Here is a 20,281-nt window from a genome sequence, read left to right as displayed (position 1 = left end):
TATTCACCTCATACTTCAAGTACCATATGTTGCATAGTAAAGAAATAGGTTGATAGGATACTTGTTGTTATCGACCCTCTTTATAATGTCGACTCATACTTCAAGTCGGTACTACATACTACACTCTGAACGCCTCAAACTTCAAGTCAATGATGCTTCTTCAGCTTTATAATGTCTATAAACTTACATACTAGCGTCAGAAAAGGTTTTTACCATTGGTGCAAGCTGACGTTAATTTTGCATACGTTGCATTACAAGCATCAATATATCGTAAAACTAAATTGGTATCGTTGCAGGTGAACCACAGATGTATAGATTGATAGGCTATATATTAACAATTGAACATCCATCATCGTCTGTTATTGATTATGCTTGATAATGTTTTTCTTATTCATTGTTGTTGTTTATGTCAATAAACATTTTTTACGCTAAATAATGTATCTCTCTTGTTTTATTTCTTTAGATCTTAATATGTGGTACATGTAACTGTTACCATAATATATGACTGTAACAAGAAAAAACAGTTTCTGATTGTTGCTGGTCCTTGTTGCTGTATTAATAGTATCTGAAAATATAATTGTGCTAAAATGACCAGTCTATATCAGAACTGAGTATTGGCTTGCATAATATTTATTATTACCCTTCCAGATTTTTTCCGCCTTTTTGATTGGATATTGATCACCCGAAAGAAATTGATATAACCGAGCCAGACGGGTAATATACACATTAAATTTCCCCGTTGGGTACCCAACGTTGTAAACGACATGCGCTGAGGTGATGCGCGTACGGTTCGATTTTACGCGGTGTAAATTCCGATTTACAAGCACTTTTTAACTGTCAAATGATAAATATTTACCAAAGTAGAGTAATGATACAAATTCCCATCAGTATTGAAAACAAATATGACCTTGTGAAAGCTTGATATTAATTACAAACAAGAGGGCCATGATGGCCCTGAGGTCGCTCACCTGTATATAGGCCCCCGGAGCGGGGCCAGTTTAAACCCCAGGGCTTTTATTTGAGCAAACTTGGAGGACACCCATTAGAAGATGTTTCATGATGTTTTTACTACACACATATAATGAAAAACAATGACCTCCGCCCCCCCCCCTTTGACACTGCCAATTTAAACCCAAGGGCTTTTATTTGGACAAACTTGGTAGACACCAACAAAAAGATGTTTCCTGCTTAAAATCTAACCTCTAGCTCATTGGGTTTTTTAAAAGAAGATTTTTTAAGTTTTTACTATACACATACAGTTAAAAACAATGACACCTCTGGGGCGGGGCTAGTTTTAACCCCAGGGCTTTTATTTGAACAAACTTTGTAGACACTTACTAGAAGATGTTTCATTCTTAATATCTAAACTCTAGCTATTTGGGTTTTTTCAAAGAAGATTTTTTAAGATTTTGCTATACACATATAAGGAAAATCAATGACCCCCGGGGCGGGGCCAATTTTGGCCTCAGAGCTTTTATTTGAACAAACTTTGTAGACAACCATTAGAACATGTTTCATGCTAAATATCTTAGCTCTAGCTCTTTGGGTTCTTTAAAAGAAGATTTTTAAGTTTTTACTATATGCATATAGGGAAAATCAATGACCCCCTGGGGCGGGCCAATTTTGACCCCAGGGCTTTTATTTGAACAAACTTTGTAGACACTCCCTAGAAGATGTTTCATGCTTAATATCTAAACTCTAGCTATATGGGTTTTTTCAAAGAAGATTTTTTAAGTTTTTGCTATACACATATAAGGAAAATCAATGACCCCCGGGGCGGGCCAATTTTGACCCCAGGGCTTTTATTTGAACAAACTTTGTAGACACCCATTAGAACATGTTTCATGCTAAATATCTTAGCTCTAGCTCTTTGGGTTCTTTAAAAGAAGATTTTTTTAACTTTTTACTATATGCATATAGGGAAAATCAATGACCCCCTGGGGCGGGGCCAATTTTGACCCCAGGGCTTTTATTTGAACAAACTTGGTAGACACCTATTAGAAGATGTTTCATGCTAAATATCTTAGCTCTAGCTCTATGGGTTCTTTAAAAGAAGATTTTTTAAGTTTTTACTATATGCATATAGGGAAATCAATGACCCCCTGGGGCGGGGCCAATTTTGACCCCAGGGCTTTTATTTGAACAAACTTGGTAGACACTCACTAGAGGATGTTCCATGCCAAATATCTAAGCTCTAGCTCTTTGGGTTTTTTAAAAGAAGATATTTAAAGTTTTTTCTTTTGGTTGCCATGGCAACCAGAGTTCTGCATGGAATTAAATTCTTTGAACAATTTTTAAAGTTGACCACCAAAGGAACATTCCTGTGAAGTTTGGATGAAATTGGCCAAGTGGTTTATGAGGAGATGTCATTTAAAGTAAAAGTTTACGGACGGACGACGGATGACGGACGGACGGACGGACGGACGCCGGACGAAAAGCGATCACAAAAGCTCACCCTGTCACTTTGTGACAGGTGAGCTAAAAAGTGCGTTCAATAGACTACTCCTTTTCTCTTGTTTACATTCGTTAGGTACGGGAAAAATACGTCATGTATTTATGTGACGTCATGTTGTGATGAAGAGGTACCCTAAAGGGAATCTTATTTCGACGTTTCATTTGAAACAGCAATGATTTTTTTTAAAAATCGTCTAAACTCGGCAGGGGAAGGGTAATAAAATTATTATTTTGGTTTTGGAGTGATATATGTGGATATATTACCTGCCAAGATAAAATATCACCCTCGCCTAACGGCTCGGGTGATATAAAACCTTAGCAGGTAATATATCCACATATATCACTCCAAAACCAAAATAACATAAAATATGTATTGCTAATCATTTTAAATTAATGAAAAATGAAACTTGTTAACAGTCTGTTCATCATGAAGCAAATGCCTCATGTGACTAAAACTGCGAAGCCACTGTTCTTCTATTATTCAATTATTTAATTCGTTCTGTGTCGTGTTCGTACGATTTGAGCGTCAATTGTCAGTTACATATTGTCTGGTTATAAAGATGGCAGCAAATTCATGAATCACTCTTACTCTGATCTATATAATTGCTTTTAATTCAGTGAAATTACGTGAAATATAAATCAGGCCTGTGTTTCATAGAAAGTCGCAACAATATTTGAACTAAAACTAACTTACGATCGTTTCAGCCATTTGATTAAATGTATTCTCCTGCAATGACACACGGTTTGTTTTTTTTTGTTGTCGGTTCATTTGTTTTGTTTCATATTAATATTCATCTGATTTTTTTTCTGACATAGAAGAAATAATAACATAGCAGTCATAATTTACGACAATTTCTTTATCTCAGTTTTGGTATTAAGGCAAATATCAGACTTAAGACTTTCTATAAAACGCAGCCAAGTACTTAAAAAGTCTCAGACGGGATGACCATTTGATATATTTAGGTCGAAATGAAACATTGTTACTGATAAAAATAGCATTGCTATCAATGTAAATAAGAAAGAAATTCGAGAATATTATCATTATACCTGCTGTAATTACAACGGATTTTTTATGATTCTCTGGATAACTTGGTTAACTTGTTCTAACATTTTGTACAACTATTATAAATTCACAATGGCTTCGGCTTTGGGTTTACTTCATCTCAGTATTCTCATTTGAACAGTACATTCTATACATAAAGGATATTCAAGTGTTTTCTATAAATACAGGATTTAACAACAATAAATAATATATAACAACAATAAATAATTGAGTGGTATGAAAATAAACATTTCATGAGTGGCGGTAGCAACGAGTGAAATATGATAATTTTATTACGGCAAGATGAAAATAAATCCTGTATTTATTGAAAAAAAAATATGTTTATTATAAACTTTTTTGACATTACAATTTAAAGACACGCCTTAAAATGTGTGTATTGAATGAAAGAAGTCCGGCAAGACACTAGTGAAAATACGGAAAAATATGTTTCGCTGCAGTGAAAAACAAATTTTTACAGTGAAAATACGGAAAATGAAAATACGCATTTTATTTCATCAATATTTCTAAATATTTCATTTATAAGTATATAATAAAAGTTTTTATTTCTAAAATATATTGACAATGTTGAATTTAGGATGCATTATTAATGGATTGTAAAATGTAGAAAACATCTCTATGCGTTTGCGTCAAGAAAGCACCATACAATATTTTAGTGATATTTCGTTCGCTATTGCTATCTTAGAAGATAGGAAAAGATATTTTTGTTATCTTAGGGGATCCGTCGTCTACGTCGTCTACGGATTATAGTTATATAACATTGATATAGCGTCTGCGTGTCTGCTTACAAGAAGCTTTAATGGACGGGAACGAATTAAACAAGGAATTAAAGACACATTAATATATATATTAATTCATATAACTGTTAATAATGTCGCTCATACCACAGAGAGACTAAGCAAGAAACAAAATACCGGATCGTTTCCATTACTACAACCGAATGTATTTAATCTTAATTTATATATTTGTCCTACAACATATTCGTCCGTGATGAAATAATTACCATGGTTTACCATTAAACACGTTTGTTTTCAATCAGTTATCTCCCACTTTCGCCCAACTTTAACGCTTCTTTCGTTGTTAATGAAATTCGTAGCCTTAAAAGTTATATAGATACTTAATTTGACTTAATATTTTTCCAAGCATAATGCTTTCATGTTTAACCATAATTTTAGATTAAGAGCAAATTTTGAGATATTTTCCAGCATTGCATAATGATTTACATTGACACTAAATGATATAAACGCTGATAAAAGATTCTTATATCATCACAATTTTACACTATCTCATAACGTCAATCATTCTAACAGTAATTTCATGCTGTATTGAAAGTTTCATTTAATGTCTCAAAAATTTATTGTAGCACATTTGTACCCTGGAAATTACATGTCAAAGTACTTGTTTTAACAGGCAGCTCAGTGTAACACATGCAATTGAAATGTCAACAGTTGATGCCTCTATATCTTGTGCAATTGTTTTTAATACTGGCTTTACTCCGTGTGAGTTTTTAATTCTTATTTTTACCTCATAAAATGTAAGCTTGATTAACAAAAGCTATGAAATAATCAATCACAGCGTATAACTACTACAATCTTTAAAAGAGTCACGATTTTCTTTACATTTTATAAAAAATGAATGTTACTTCTCATCGCCGTTAAGTGTGATATAACTTAATGGTTTATTTCGTTATATACTTTAGTAAATTGCACTCTTATCGGAAGCAAATTTCAGGGGAAAAGAAAATTGCTTCACGATTTAAAAGCATTAATTTTCAAATCAGACAGGAAATTGTTATAATTTCAAAGCTTATTGAATAAAAACCATCTAAGAAAAGAATGTTAAGATTTTCAATCTTTACATTGTCGTTCATCAGTTAAATCTCTATATTTAATTGCAGTTTTCAGCCCAATAAAATACCGGATACATATTTAAAACCCAAGTAAAGTAGATATTGAATTAATAAACGACAAACATTAGTTATCGCGTTATCAATATTAAAGGTAAATAGAAATACTGCAAAAATAAAACTGTTAAGGAATTGCAGGCTTCTCAGGCATGAACTGGAAAAATAGGGAATGGGAATAAGTGCTCCATTTAAATTCAATAGGTTCCTAACAGATAAAGCAACGCCCTGATTTTCTTTGCTAAATTAGTTAAGCCATTTATACAGAACAGAATTGAGCAGGAAAGACTTTTATAACTTGTACGCTGATGGTACATTGTTATAACAACACAATATAATTTGTAGGACACATAATGTACAAATCAAAACAATACAGAGCAAAGGGTTAATAAATACATACAATGCAATACTTCACAAAAACTAACAAAACACTTTGGCTCAGTTCAGTATTCATTTTCACAAATTACTTCTGTAAATATATAATGGATTGAACTAAGGTTAACCCTTTACCTCATATGTATGCAAATAAAAAGCATTCAAAACATTATCCAAATACATGTATCGCAATATTGCTTTCCATTAAATTTCATGAAATAGTAGATGACTTATTTAATTTCATATTTTATTACTGATACACAAGTGTACAAGTCAACTATCAAATTCGAACTTCCTAGACTGGGCGTTGAGACCACTATTTATAATGACAGCTTTTAACATATATTGTTATGAAACACGTATATTCTCATGTACATTATTAATCTTTCTGACATTTATAACCACCGAGTCCAGTCTGCATGTATATTGTCAAATAACATACATAAATCTTTGTCATGTTTCAAGTTCATATTATAATTAAATACATGCACTTATACTAAAATCTTTGTTGTCTTTCTTTTGAATTATATAAAATGTATGACTAAGTAAACTTAAAATGCAATATGCAACAATAACAAATATTTGTTATTTGATCAAATACATCAGCAATGAAAGAGTTTCATGGTTTAAATTTTAGAATACATCAATATATATCCTACAGAACGTTTGAATAAATAAAGCAATAACATGTTACGACAATGATTGATTTGATACAACAACATTTTATGTTAACATTTCAGCAATATCTGAAAATAACTAGTAATATTGAAAGATATATTGCGACGTTGTTACAATCAGATCTGTTTTGCTACATCAGTTGTGAAGACTATACAATTTTAGAGCACAATTTGAGATACTCGACTTTTGTCATAAAATTGTTATGCTTTTGAAAATTTCTAATTTTTATGATTATTGTAGATTGAATGATATCTAGTATTTTAGCTGTAAAAGATTTTGCATTGAACTTTCTCGATATATTTGTTCAACAAACTAAGTTTCCAATTTCGTGCTTATTCTCTACAGTGTCAGTTTTGGAAACCGTTCTTTAAAATGTAATGAACCTGAACAAAAAAAGAGAATTGTTACGTCGTATAAATGAAGAATACATTTTCCGACTTGTCAAAGATCTGCTTTTGATAAATGATATATTTCTATGATAACAAAAGTTACATGGACTTGGTAAATTTCCAAAGATATGTCCTCATTCAATATATTTTAGAAGAAAGTACTTTTGGAAGTTTTAATTTCTTTATCCTGGTCGTATATGACAAACAACAAATATGGATAAAGGGAAATTGCGTTTATGTGTCAGGTGGTGCATTACGAATAACAAAACTTCCAGAAACATTTAGACGAAAATATTCACTTTGTTATTACTGTTTATCTGTTAATTTATTGAAACTTAGAATTTAAAGGAGTGACTTTTGAAAGCCCGTCTGTCCATATGAAACGATGCACATATTATTTTTTATATTTCCTTAATACGTTATATTGGTCAAGGAGGAAATCAATGCATATTGTCAGTCAATGAGAAAATCGACACCGGTAGTTTACAATATTTCAAACTACATACATAATCCGTTGAATATTTTAATTTAAAGCATATAAAGCAACGATACAGTTCTCCTCACGGCTATACAGAAAAACCACAGATTTAATATAATTAGTACTGTTTATTTGTTTGGGTCGTCAGACCAAACAAATAATGGTAGCGAAATTTCAGAGTCTAATGCTGTTAATTGCAAATGCCGAAAGTAGTCCACTTTTTGGAAGCGGTTAACTTCCCTTTATATGTACACTAAACGCCGAAAAATTCAGGGGAGAGATCACTGCGTTAAAGGATGGTCAAAGACCAGGCCACAATTAATTTTCAAGCAAAATATTCCAAAATGGTCGAAAGATTTCTAAGGATTATTTTTATTGTATTTTTCTGATCGAAAATAAGTAAATACAAAAGCGGAGACATTCAATCTCTGATCAAGAAGTTTTACGACAAACCTAACAAACAAGTATTTCTCAAAACAGCTTAAAAACTAGCGATTTAAAAAAAGAAATATTTTTTATTTTGTTACAATGTATCCAACAAAATTTACAACGCATTCAAAGTTTAAAAATTAGCGTTGGCTTATAGAAATGTTTCAATAAATGCACAATCACCAAAATTAACGCGCGAATGAATATGATTTAATCAAATGAAAAATACTATTTTTAACGTGTCGATTACCGATACTACACAAACCGAGGTAGTGGAAATATATAGATTCTACATGTCGGACTGTTTGGGCGAGAAAGATTTTCGCTAAAAATTATTTACTTCAATTTTTTGAACAACAGGTTTATCCTGAACAAAATACCTCGAAAATTATTAAGGTTTTAAAAAAATTTTCGAAAATGCATGGCAAGTTCTAAATTTAGAATGACTTGATGTTATTCAGACTTTGTTTGTGTAACTTCTCTGTGGTGCAGGTGTAACGCGCTCGCTTAGTGAGTGAGAGGTTGGAGTTCAAATCCCAGTCGAGGGAAATCTTTTTTTAATTTTTTTTAAGTGTCTTTGTTAATAGGAAGTAGCCATGATATGCAAAAAATTAAAGTGTAGCTGTCGTAAAAAATGAACATAAATGATATTTTGATGCAACTCTAGTTATGCAGAATTCCGTATGTATCAAATTCTGGTGCTTGCGAATGAATTATAATACATAAAAATAAACTCATACAGGAAATACATACAGATATACAGTACGAATTAGATTGCAAAGATCAGAAATACCAGAGAACTATGCAGCCCTTTGATTCTTTATAAATATACATGCTTATAGTAAGCTCCAGGATTATTTACATCTGTGTTAAACAACAGTTAAAGTCGTTACAAGCCCTAATTTAGAATAATATGGTTTTCTTTAGGCCGTTCATATATAAATTCACCGTGCCCGAAGGGTTTTTGCGCTCGTTTAGGGAGCAAGAGGTCTGGAGTTCAAATCCCAGTAAAGGCAACTCATTTTTTATCAAATTGTTTAAGTCAAATAAACATTGGATTGAATATCAGTGTTGCAATTAGTCTTATAGCCAATTTACTACAATTAAAACGCTGGAAAGCATTGGTGGCACTATACATATAATCTCACAACCTGTACCTTTCTTACATTCTGAAACCCAAACAAATTCAGCGCCTTCTGTGCTTTGATTATATACGGAAGCGTCTAGCATATGCAAATAATATCATTACAATTACTTTTCTAGACATTTAATCTCCATTTAAAAACATTCATTTGTTTGTTAATTGATTGAGACATCGCAGGTATATATGTTCAGGACAGTTGACCCTAGCTCTTAATATCCATCTTTGCAAATTTGCCCCCTTTCTCACCTCCCCTAATGTGAAAACATCCCCTTGCGCATTTTCCCATATAAAAAGATTATGTATGAAAAAGTATCACATTCAAAGAGCTGATTCTTCAGGGAGCCAAAATGTATATTTTGACATCTTCATTAGATTTGTAAATACACATGGCACAAGCATTTCTTCATATGAAATAAAGATAACGAAACGAATTTAGACGTATACTTTAATACAAGAATAGCGCGAATGCACATAAGTTTCGTGCGTAAACATTTACAGAAGCCCTGGGACTTAATAAATTCCTCGCCCTGTGGACTCCCCTTTCATCCTAGAAGATGTTATACTCAAACAAATATTAAGGATTGTAAAATGATCATGTCGACTAGAAATTAAGAACTTTTAAATTGTGTTACATGTATTCACATTATGCTTTCGAAGAAAAGAAAATGATATATTCAAGAGTTATATATAAAAATATACTTCTATTGACACATGTTGTAGAGGTTAAAGTATCTCCGCTTGAAACGCAAGTCACATTTTTGTTTATATGCACGCTTGTCTTTACTGCAATGTTTGTAATTGTATTCTTTGCATGGGCCGGACGCCTTTTCCTTAGAACGACTGACACATTTACCAACGTCTTCATATAGTCTTGCCCCTTTCCCCAAACCAATAGACAGTGTTGTCTCCTATTCCGAATTGGCACTAGACAGGGATCAATCTACTTCATGAAAAGCGTGACAAAGAGAACGTGATTACATTATGTACGGCAAATTATGACAAAGTGATTGTTATGTCCTTAAAAAGAAAGAAGTAGTGATCCAGTAAATGTGTCCAGTGCATTGCATGACTTTTTCCCCCTACATTGAAGAAAAACAAATCATTTTCCAGCAACAGAGTCACGCACCTCCTCAGAAACATTTGTACATGGTAGAACGCAAATATAATTCTGTCGGACAAGCAAAGTTTGACACGAGTTTTTAGATGAAGCAAACGTTATATATTGTGATACATACACACAAGAAGTACAATCACGGCTTTTATTACATGTACAATGGCCGTGACAATGCACTACAGATAATTAATGCTAGGATATTAAGTCATGCCCTTGTCATCAACATTTAAGAATTCACTTCCTGCTGTCAATCGTGTCTGGGAAACGGTAGAATATAATTGGCATCGTAGGGAGTAGATAACATAGATTCATTTAATTATAATGAAATAGCTGGACTTCGTCCGTGTATGGTTTAATTAATACTAGTAAATGATCTTCTTATACTATACGTGTGAATGTCAGTTATATTTTATATTACATAAAAAAATTGCAGACTGGTTTTGTATAATTAAATTTATCAAGTTTGTACAAATTAAACTTTGTAAAGAACTACATGTATGTTTAATTATCAGGTCATCTTAGTTTACAAAATTCAAATACATTCTTATACAGCATTTTTCATTCAGAAGTGATTTATGATATTTTAAGGTGTTTTCCATCATTTGACTAGGTCTTAGGCTGACATTAAGTATAAAATCAGTACACATTAGTCAAATCTCTTTATTTCGTGTTGACACAGATGACAGAAGCCATCATAAATCTTTGCAGAGATGTCAACGTAATCTTATTAAATGCTGTGATACAATTAAATATATCTGCTATTTTTTACAAGATAATTAGTGTACCTGAAAAGGCTTAAATTTAACGGCGCCTCAATACAATGAATTCATAAACAAAAGGCTTACCAACCCGACAGAGGATTGTCTTGAATCTAAAAGTGTAATTCAATTTTTGTTCAAGGTTCAACAGTATCAAACATCAATTTCAAAAATTATTCTCAGCAGTTGTATAAAAAAACTGACTTAAAAGTCTGGACAAAACCTATATTTCTAATTACTTAATTGAAAACAAAATCTGTCCCCCGATAGGACGCTTAACTTTCTCAGCGCTGGATAGTTACATAAATGCAATCTAGAAAAAGGGGCATAACTTTGCAAAAAAATAATTTAGAATTATCTTCCCTTTTGCTATGTCGTCCTTTTATGACAATTAACATGTATACCAAGTCTGAAGTGAATAGCTTTTAAAGTTTCTAAGAAAATGGACCATAACAAAAACCATGAAAACATTAACCAATGCCAACACTGAAGCAGACTGGGTCATGACAATAGCTCTACTTTTTTCTATGTAAAGTTGAGCTTAAAATCAATAACAAGTGATCTTTACATGATCAATATATGGTATATAATATGTGGACATGAAAAACAAAAAACATTTTTTATCTGTATATTTAAATTGTTTAATGGCAATTTACAAAGTAGACAAATGTATCACTTTTATAATGAAAAGAAAATTGTCGACAATTTATAGACAATAAATACTTTAGACAAAAATTTCTCAAAAATGTTTTTGTTAAAGGGGTGTTTTGGGTTTTAAATGAAAAGTGTTTCAATATGAAAAAAGCAAAGAAATTTAAAAAATTTTCAAAACAATTTAAAAAACTGGAGCTTTTTTCTTACCCCAGAAAAATAAAACCAAAATTTGATATTAAATTCCCGGGCAGGGGATAAAATAAAAATTTATAACTCAAAAATCAAAGGGCGTATTAAAAAACCCCTTTTTTGTTAGAACATAAATTTTTTTTAAATGGTATCACATAAAGAAAAATTTTTTCCATCGCAAATTTACTTTGGCATGGTGAAAATGTTTTTTTTTTTCTTTTGTATTTTTATTGTAAATTGAGTATAGAACATGAGGGAAGTGGGCCACGGGATGATGGGGAAACGATGAACACAAATCTAAAAAAGAAAACATATTATTGATAGTCAAATATCAAAAAAATGCTTTAGAAGTTTAAAAAAAACCTAATGACCTACTGAACAAGATATTGTGATATATCTTTTTAAATAAGTCATCTATTGATTCAATGGTTGACTAAGTTGACTAAAATCACACAAATCTAGTTAAATATTGTTTTTCATTTCATTTCAAAACCAGTTTCATTGACAAAAGTAAATACTATAATTCTTCATTAACCCACACACACTTTTTTCTGCATAGAAGAGGAAAACAATTAAATAAATACTGCAGATAAAGTGTGAAAAAGTCAATACAACTTCGGTCTCAATGGAACCATATGAATATAAATTATAAATAAACAATTAATAAGATAACCTGTAACTATGACAGACATTTCAAGCAATAGAGAATATTTCAGGTCTAAGCATTAAAAGAAAGCTAGAGACTCCTTCCATTTCATTAATCTCTCTCCTATTTAATACACTTTCTAAAGTGGAAAGTAAATATTTAATCTGACAATATGGCCTGCAATCTCTCTCATTTAATTTCATTAAATATTCTATATCACAATCAGGTTGATGGATTTCCTGAATATTTCATTTATTAAACCCACTTGTTCACAAATAGGTTAGAAAACTCCAATATGATTAGCACTGACTTGATTATATGCTATTCAGAATTTCTAAATAAAGCACATCAAAAAGTACAAAATAAATTTATTGGAAACACTTCACAATCCCTCTAATTCAACATTTGCACTTTATTTAATTAACATAATTTTTTTTACCCACTTCCTTAACAGAATTGTTCTTAAAATGTCAATTAAATCACTAACAATGTATAAACAAATGATTTCTGTAGATTAATGTTTTTGAATTAAGTGAATAAAAATAAAAAGAGTAAGTTGTACAACAAGAGGAGGTCAGAACATATGTTTGATGCCTTATATAAGCAATATCCCCACCACTCTTCTATGTGGCATGCATTTCTTTGCCTTAACAGTGCAATATCATAAAACTTAGCTGTGTAGTGCTTCCAGTTTTTTTGTGTTTTTTTTTGCAAAAAGTGTCACACATACCTGCACAAATTAATCCATTCTGCCTTTCAAAATTCTTTTTGTTACTTTATCTTTCTCACTGAAAACACACAAATAAAATTATTGAAAAGGTATATGTACATGAGTAAGTTGATAAAAAAAAATACGGTTTGTTATAATGATTCTATTTGTTGGTCTATAAATAGCATTTAACTACTGTAGCTATATATTTGTCTAGAAGTTAAGTAAAGTATAATGCTGCTACCATTTAAGTAATGGGAGAGAACTATATTTTTCCCTTCCAACATGAAATTGCTTGAGTTACTTTCCCTGATTAGTATAATATCGGTATCCAAGACACACATTTTATGTCTCATAACTTTTAAGAGCTTACAACAATTTTTGTACTCTTTGTGTCTTTGTTTCAAAATATAAATACAATAACAACTGAATACAACTTGTATTCCTTATCAATATAAATCTTTATTATCACTAGGGGAAAACAAGAGCACCACATGCACATTTTAAGTTAAAAAGAGGCATAACTCCTAAAAATACTTCTTTCTGGATAATGCCCCTTGTCTCACAACTATTCCTTTCCTTTTTGACATGATTACCACTGAGGAGAGCAAGAAACAATTAGGGCTGATTTATGCCATGTGGTACTTTTGCTTCTTTGCCTCAAAATGTGAAAATGTTATAATACCAAAATACAACATCAGGCGAAAATGTAAATCATATATCTGTCGTATATTTGCATTCTATCTGTCGTATTTTTGCTTTTTGGCATTCAAAATACAAAAATGTGAAAACACAAAAAGCTGTTTTCGCATCTTCGATTTTTCGCATTTAACATTTTCACATTGCTGCATTTTCGCTTTTACAGATATGTAACAAGATATTACTACTTACATGATATAGACAACACCTCCCCAACCAGAGACAGCATCTCGGTCGACAGCATTTAACAGGCACTGTGATATAGTCTCAAACAAGTCATCAGGTTCCTGCAACAACATACCAACATTTATTGTGTACATGTATGTAAAAAAGAGCCACAGCAATAGAGAATCTCCTTACAAAGTGACTCTTTTTTCACAACCACTGTTTAACAGGTCTGATAATATTTTATCTCTTTACAAAAGTAATGAAACAAAGTTTTATGCTTTTAAACATATTTAAACAATGTGTGACAGATAATTTGTTTAACCCTGATGCTTTACATTAAAGCCTTACACCAATTTTCATTACACACTCTGATAAAATCAACATACACAAATGACTGCAGAACAGCAAGATGTTTTTTTTTTTTCTTTTATTTCAACAGTACTGAGGAATTTAAATCTATAATGTTGATTTATAATAAAATAGAAGTCATTCAAATCCCTGGACAACTGTTTATATGAACTGTTTCATAGTCAATGTTCCCTTCAAGAGCTAGTGGCAATATTGAGAGGCATTGTCACTGGTACAGCTACAGAATAAGGCCATCATTCAATTCTGTGCTGTGTGATCTGGCTGTAAACATCCAGCTGCATGATTCATGTGGTATAGAAATCATTCCTATAATATCACAGTTGACAGTTCCAAATACAAAGCAGGGTAAGATTATTATAACAAATTTAGCAGGGAAAATATATGACAAACCTGATCAGGTTTATATAGAGTTTCACACATTCCATACATCTGTTCACTACAGGTGCCAGAGACAACAAAATCTTCAGTAATCATCGGACATCCAATCAGATCTAAGCTGGCTATAAATGGTTCACTTGTTTTAGGATCTAACCCTGCAATCACTGGCTCCACAAAATATGGGCCAAACCTGAAAGTAACAGGAATATTGAGTAGGAACTAAAGAACACACACACACAAATCATTTTTGTTTTAAATTATTAAAATATTTTCTTATTTCAATTTGTATACACAAATTTTCTAATTAAGATGAAATCATTAATATGATCCCTCAAAAATGCATAAAATAGTCAATAGTCAAAAGTCATGATAACTCTTCAAACATGTGGCCTTAAAGATTAAAGTGATATAAGCTGGGTTGGATATCATGCCCACCTCAGACTATTTCCCACCAGGTAAACTGTACCCAGGTTAAAAATTGTTGGGGTTTTATTTCAGAATAATAAGTGAATACATGGTAATACAATATTTCAAGTTTTCATGGTCATGGCATGTCAAGAAGTCTTCAACATACTGAAATCATGCTCTGAATTAATCAATTACCAATAATCTCACTCCACTCTGATGATAAAATATAAACACACAGAGATCTCACAACTAAGTATTCCCCTAGGATAACTCAGTAAATACAGGTAACTCCTCTAAAAGCAATTTGGTCCGCTTTTGTGTTTTAAAACCCGGCTTTTTTTAACCCTGGATTTTAGGGGTCAAGGTCACCTTCCAATAATGACAACATGCTTTCAGTGATATTTGCATTGGTTGAAATAAACAATTTTGCACAATTTAAAATACTATGCAAAAAGGGCATGATTGTTTGTTTGTTTCATTTTCCGCCTTTTCCAAACAGTATTTCAGTCATATAGACGGGTTGTTCCTAACCATCGTTCCTGGAGAGTTACACCAGTACTAGACTACCTTTCTCCGTGCTAAACTACCAAAGCATCTCCCGGGGATCGAACCCACGCCAGAGAGGTAACTGGATTAGAAGTCATTGACTCTTACCCCTCGACCACGGAGGCGGTCAAAAGGGCATGAAAAAGGTTGCAAAAGAAACCAAATATTTTTCCCAATTAAGCAAGTTTACAACGCAAAATTTCTCATACAGGCAATTAGTGCTGCATGGAATGTAATTATTTGAAATTTTTTGAAAAAGCTTCATGCCAGGAACAAGTCTGCTTAGTTTTAACAACATCCTAAAGCTTTACAAGTAGATGTTGTTTGACATAAAAACTGATGGCAGACACAGCCCAGTCACAAATACATGCCATGGTGGCCTTATAGCTCAGTTGGTTAGATCACTGACTGTCACTTCTCAGGTTCCAGTTTCGATCATGGGTAACACCCTTAGGTATTTTCAAAAACACATTCAGTTTAACGCAAATACCTCGAGGTATACTGGTAAGAAACCCAGGTAATCCTCAAATGTATGAGTGCTATACACTGGGCATGTAAAAGAAATAAGGGATCTATTGAATAAGAGCTAGGGACTGGTTCCCAGATTCCCTTGTATCTCATACTAATAAAGCTGTCTCTGGAATTTGCTGAGATAAGGACACTACTGGGAATAAGTGCTTTCACTTTCGTAGGTTTTCCTCCACTGCTTGGTCTTAAGAAAATCAATCATGCTAACAAATACATAATCTCAAACAATACTAACCTCCTACTGTACAGAAGATTTGATACCATACTGAGGAATGTTTTAGGTTTGATGTGTCTGTTTTCCTTTAATTCATACAAATTAAGCCTAAATTTCAACCTCTGTGATCTGTAAAATACAAATATATTTTGGAGAAAAGAATAGTATTAGTAATTTCTAAGATTATGGAAAAGGTCTGATTATCAGATTAATTTATAAATGAATAAACAAACACTTAAATTTTTTTAACTAATATTAGTTGGAAATTTCTGAGATTTCTTATCAAAACAAAAATACTATTAAACCTAGTAAACAAGGCTATATTTAGGTAATCATTGTGTTCAATTGACTAATCTCCATGTACATGTATACAATTTTATTTAAACTACAACTTACACAGTTTGTACATCTGTTGCCAGTCCTGGAAGACCAACATATAATCGGGGTCCCATTTCGAAGATCTTTTCAAACTGTGTGTTAATGGTCTGTGCTTGTATACCAAATCTTCTATCGGCAGCTATAGCCACACACTCTTTACCTTTCATTGCCATAATGGCAGCCCCATTATACGACATAATAGACTGAAATGAGAATAGACCCCTATGTTTACATATGTATATTTAATACAGTAAACTAATACATCAAATAATCAATTTATACTACAAATATGCAAAAAGCCTACAGTACTATATATAATCATTGATCTAAATTATTGCTGATAATTGTTAGTTGGACAGGGCCACATAGATTTAACAATCAAAGGATTTGCAATAAGCTTGCATAAAATGTAACATTTCTTGCTGCAAAGGAGATTATTTCAGATTCAATTTTTACCGAGAGATAAATCATCTCCCCGACAGTCACCTGATTTATGGGACAGTCCCAGACTATATGGCATATATTGGTATGAGTCTTTTCAGGGGAAAAAAAAAACAATTTTATTATAAGATCTACATTTATAATAAAAATATTTTAAAACAATGAATATTTTTTAATCACCACTGATTACATCTCACAAGTTTCACCTTTTCTTTTCCATCAGTTCATTTGTGTTAGACACAAAACCAAAAAATGATTTAAAAATGATAATGTCTTGATTTACATGTATCTGTATTTGAGGCCAGCCTTAAAAAAATGTTTGTTTGCAGTAACCCGACCCAGAATGTTCAAGGTGGGTAGGTAGGTCGATTTTTTTTTTTTTTATTGAACTGAACTCCCAAATAAACATGGAATTTCAAAAGGCTTGACAATATATGCTTTAATAATCTGGTAACAATTAATAAATTGATAACTGAATTCTAATTTAATAAGAACTACATTTTATTTCTTCTATTAACCTTTAAAAGAACGAAAACAAAGCACAGGGCATAATTTTCTGATTCAAAAAAAAAAAAATTTTATATCCAGACCATGAAAAAACATTTGAGTAGGGGCAAATTTTGTGAGTCGGTCGCGTTACTGCAAACAAACATTATTTTAAGGATGGCCTGAGCAGTCTACGTGTTAAAGTTATTTTTATATTTGAAATAGAATAATCATAATTATTTGCACTTTTAAATGCTTTGTAGCATTTAAAGCTTCACAGACAGTTTTTCAACAGAAATAGTATTCTTTTATTTAACAAAAAACCCTTACAAAAATGCTGAATAAGGTTAAGTTGTCTGATAAAAACAATGCCTTTGATCTATTGATACATCATGATGCTCCTCCATGGATGTCATATATAGTTCCAATTTTAAACAATTTTATAAGGCATGACTGTACATATGAGCAAATTACAATAACTGTTGTCTTTGTTGTTAGGTATATCAAAGATTTTGTTTCTTATTTTATCAGTACTTAAGATGCCATAAATTTAACATTTAAAATTCTTTACCAGCCTACTGGCTTGCAAGCAGTTCCCATATAAAAGCAGTTTAAACAAAGTCTTGTATTCTTTAAAAATTTATATTCAATCACAAAGATAATTATGTGAATGAGACAAAATTTTTACACAATTGGCTCACAGCTTTGCCGTATTCAAATGTGCCATGCTTTGAAGATTAAAACCAGTCTGGCTATAACTGCAGCCATTTGGTAATATATTGGTTCCTATATTCAAAGCGCGGCACATTTGAATATGGAAAAGCTGGGGAGCCAATTTTGAATTTGTCGAAACATTTTGTAAATGGAGTTAACGGTGATTATCTTGATGTTTATGTCGCCTGTTGCGTTGTTTATATTGCCGTTTAGGTCTAAAATTTACCATCATCACGGAGAATAATATTTTCTATGTCAATGAACAAAAAGATTATGTGAAAATATTGGAATGGAATAAAATACTAGTGATTTTGACGGTAGGTGTCAATTTTTTTTCCCGTGAACATTTTTAACTTGTGTATTTATAGATGTTGAAATATGAATTTTTTTCAAAACGGCTTATATTTTTTTGATATATATGATCAGTACATATGCTGGGATTGACGTATAAAAGGCGTTTTAAGATCCACACCTCAAGTGTCTGTGGGTTAATAGCAAGCTCGAAGAGCTGGCCCAAAGTGCCTGTTCGTAAAGTGAGCTTTACGGTAATGCAAATACCTGCTAAATAGTGATGGTTCAGGGCTTTTTTACATTCTATAGCAGGGGCTGGTATAGGGCTGCTTCCCCAAAGAAAAATTCTTTAAAATCATGGAGTTTTCCCCAAAAATTCAATTTACATCAAGTTTTCCCTTCCCCTTTTGCAAATATACCCAAAATTAAGGGCAGGACTGCTTCCCCAACCTGTGAAAAAAAGCCCTGTGGTTTTGATTTTGAACAGGCTGGTGAAAATACCCTATCGGGCTTATGACACAAAAAATCATATTTCTAGAAAAATAATTAAGATATTTCTTTTAAACTTTGTTTGTTTATTGAGCATAATTTATAACATAAACAGAGAGAAAAATAGTTGGTTACTGTCACTTTTGTGAGAATTATATCCCCTTTTTCATGGCTGTTGAAGCCTGTTGAAAACTTTTGTCGGAAGTACTGAATTGACACATCGCAACTTTTCGAAATACAAGATAACGATAAAAGCAGAGGAATTCTGATTGAAAACGGATGCAAATAGTGAAATACTGGTGTCCTGCGGAAGTAGCGCATAAAATACCTAATGGCATTTTTAAAATGGTAAATGTAAAATAAAAATTAACGATTATTAAATATTATTTCACGACAGGGTATAAGTTAATCGAGCTTTCTTTGAGGCTTTGCCTTTTTTATATTATTGTGTATGTTATAGAAATAAGTTCCTGTGTTCTACCCAAAATCATGAAAATGCCCAACTTTTCAGGCAAAATGTTTCATGATTTCAAGATTTCAAGGAGAATAAAAGTATTCCTTTTAAACAATAAAGAAATAAATACATTGTCAGATGTTTACAGAAATCGAACCTACCATTTTGAATGTGTTTTTTGTTGGAAAATTAAACAAAATAGATTGAATGTTGCAAGTCACTACGTCGTGGTTAGACAGGCGCTTGGCCGGTACAAAGCGCCTGATTGTCAATGATTAATTTTGTAGAGTATTAGGTCAGACATATGTATAGGTTTTTCCATAGGCTTATGCATCTTTGTCGATGTCCTGTGATTCACAAAGACATGTACGTACCGATGGAAGAGAGTAAATTCTTATTAAGCTCAATGTTTTTTTTTTTTTAAAGAAAATCAAACACCATAAAAATAGGATCCTACTGCTAAGGAGACATAAAGAACTGCTAAGGAGGCACAAATTAAAGACCTTTAAATGTCATTTAGGGACTTGATAATGATAGAATTAAAGCTACAAAATAGTATTTTGGATAAAAAATTGTGATTTAGTCATATAAATTGCATGTATGTTTTCTATCAGTAAATGGTTACCGATAAGACACTGAGCTATCATTTGGTATTCAAATTCAAATTTTCTGGAAAATTGTAAAAACATGAATTTAACTTGTGTATGTGAAATTGCATCATAAACGTTTATTTAATCT

At 31.9% G+C, this 20,281-nt stretch overlaps 1 protein-coding gene across 2 annotated transcripts in view; it reads right to left on the bottom strand.

The window, feature by feature from the left end:
- The window catches only part of LOC132754419 (proteasome subunit beta type-3-like), a 31,889-nt gene extending 12,026 nt beyond the window's left edge, over positions 1-19,863 (bottom strand). The window contains exons 1-6 of one of the 2 annotated variants that reach the window (XM_060745046.1): positions 19,705-19,863; positions 16,687-16,871; positions 16,312-16,419; positions 14,607-14,784; positions 13,872-13,966; positions 13,002-13,059 (exon numbers count right to left, since the gene is read on the bottom strand). In XM_060745046.1, the coding sequence (XP_060601029.1) occupies positions 13,011-13,059; positions 13,872-13,966; positions 14,607-14,784; positions 16,312-16,419; positions 16,687-16,871; positions 19,705-19,707 (618 nt within the window). In that variant the 5' untranslated portion in view covers positions 19,708-19,863 and the 3' untranslated portion in view covers positions 13,002-13,010. The remainder of the gene's footprint in view (positions 1-13,001; positions 13,060-13,871; positions 13,967-14,606; positions 14,785-16,311; positions 16,420-16,686; positions 16,872-19,704) is intronic. The other variant, XM_060745047.1, reaches the window with a different exon arrangement.
- Between the last annotated feature and the right edge of the window lie 418 nt (positions 19,864-20,281).

This window comes from Ruditapes philippinarum, unplaced genomic scaffold (genome assembly GCF_026571515.1).
Source record: "Ruditapes philippinarum isolate M1 unplaced genomic scaffold, ASM2657151v2 ctg2057_1_1_1_1, whole genome shotgun sequence".
NCBI classification, from domain to species: Eukaryota; Metazoa; Mollusca; class Bivalvia; order Venerida; family Veneridae; genus Ruditapes; species Ruditapes philippinarum.
The sequence above is the reverse complement of the archived record's forward strand: the minus strand, read 5'-3'. Positions and strand labels throughout refer to the sequence as shown.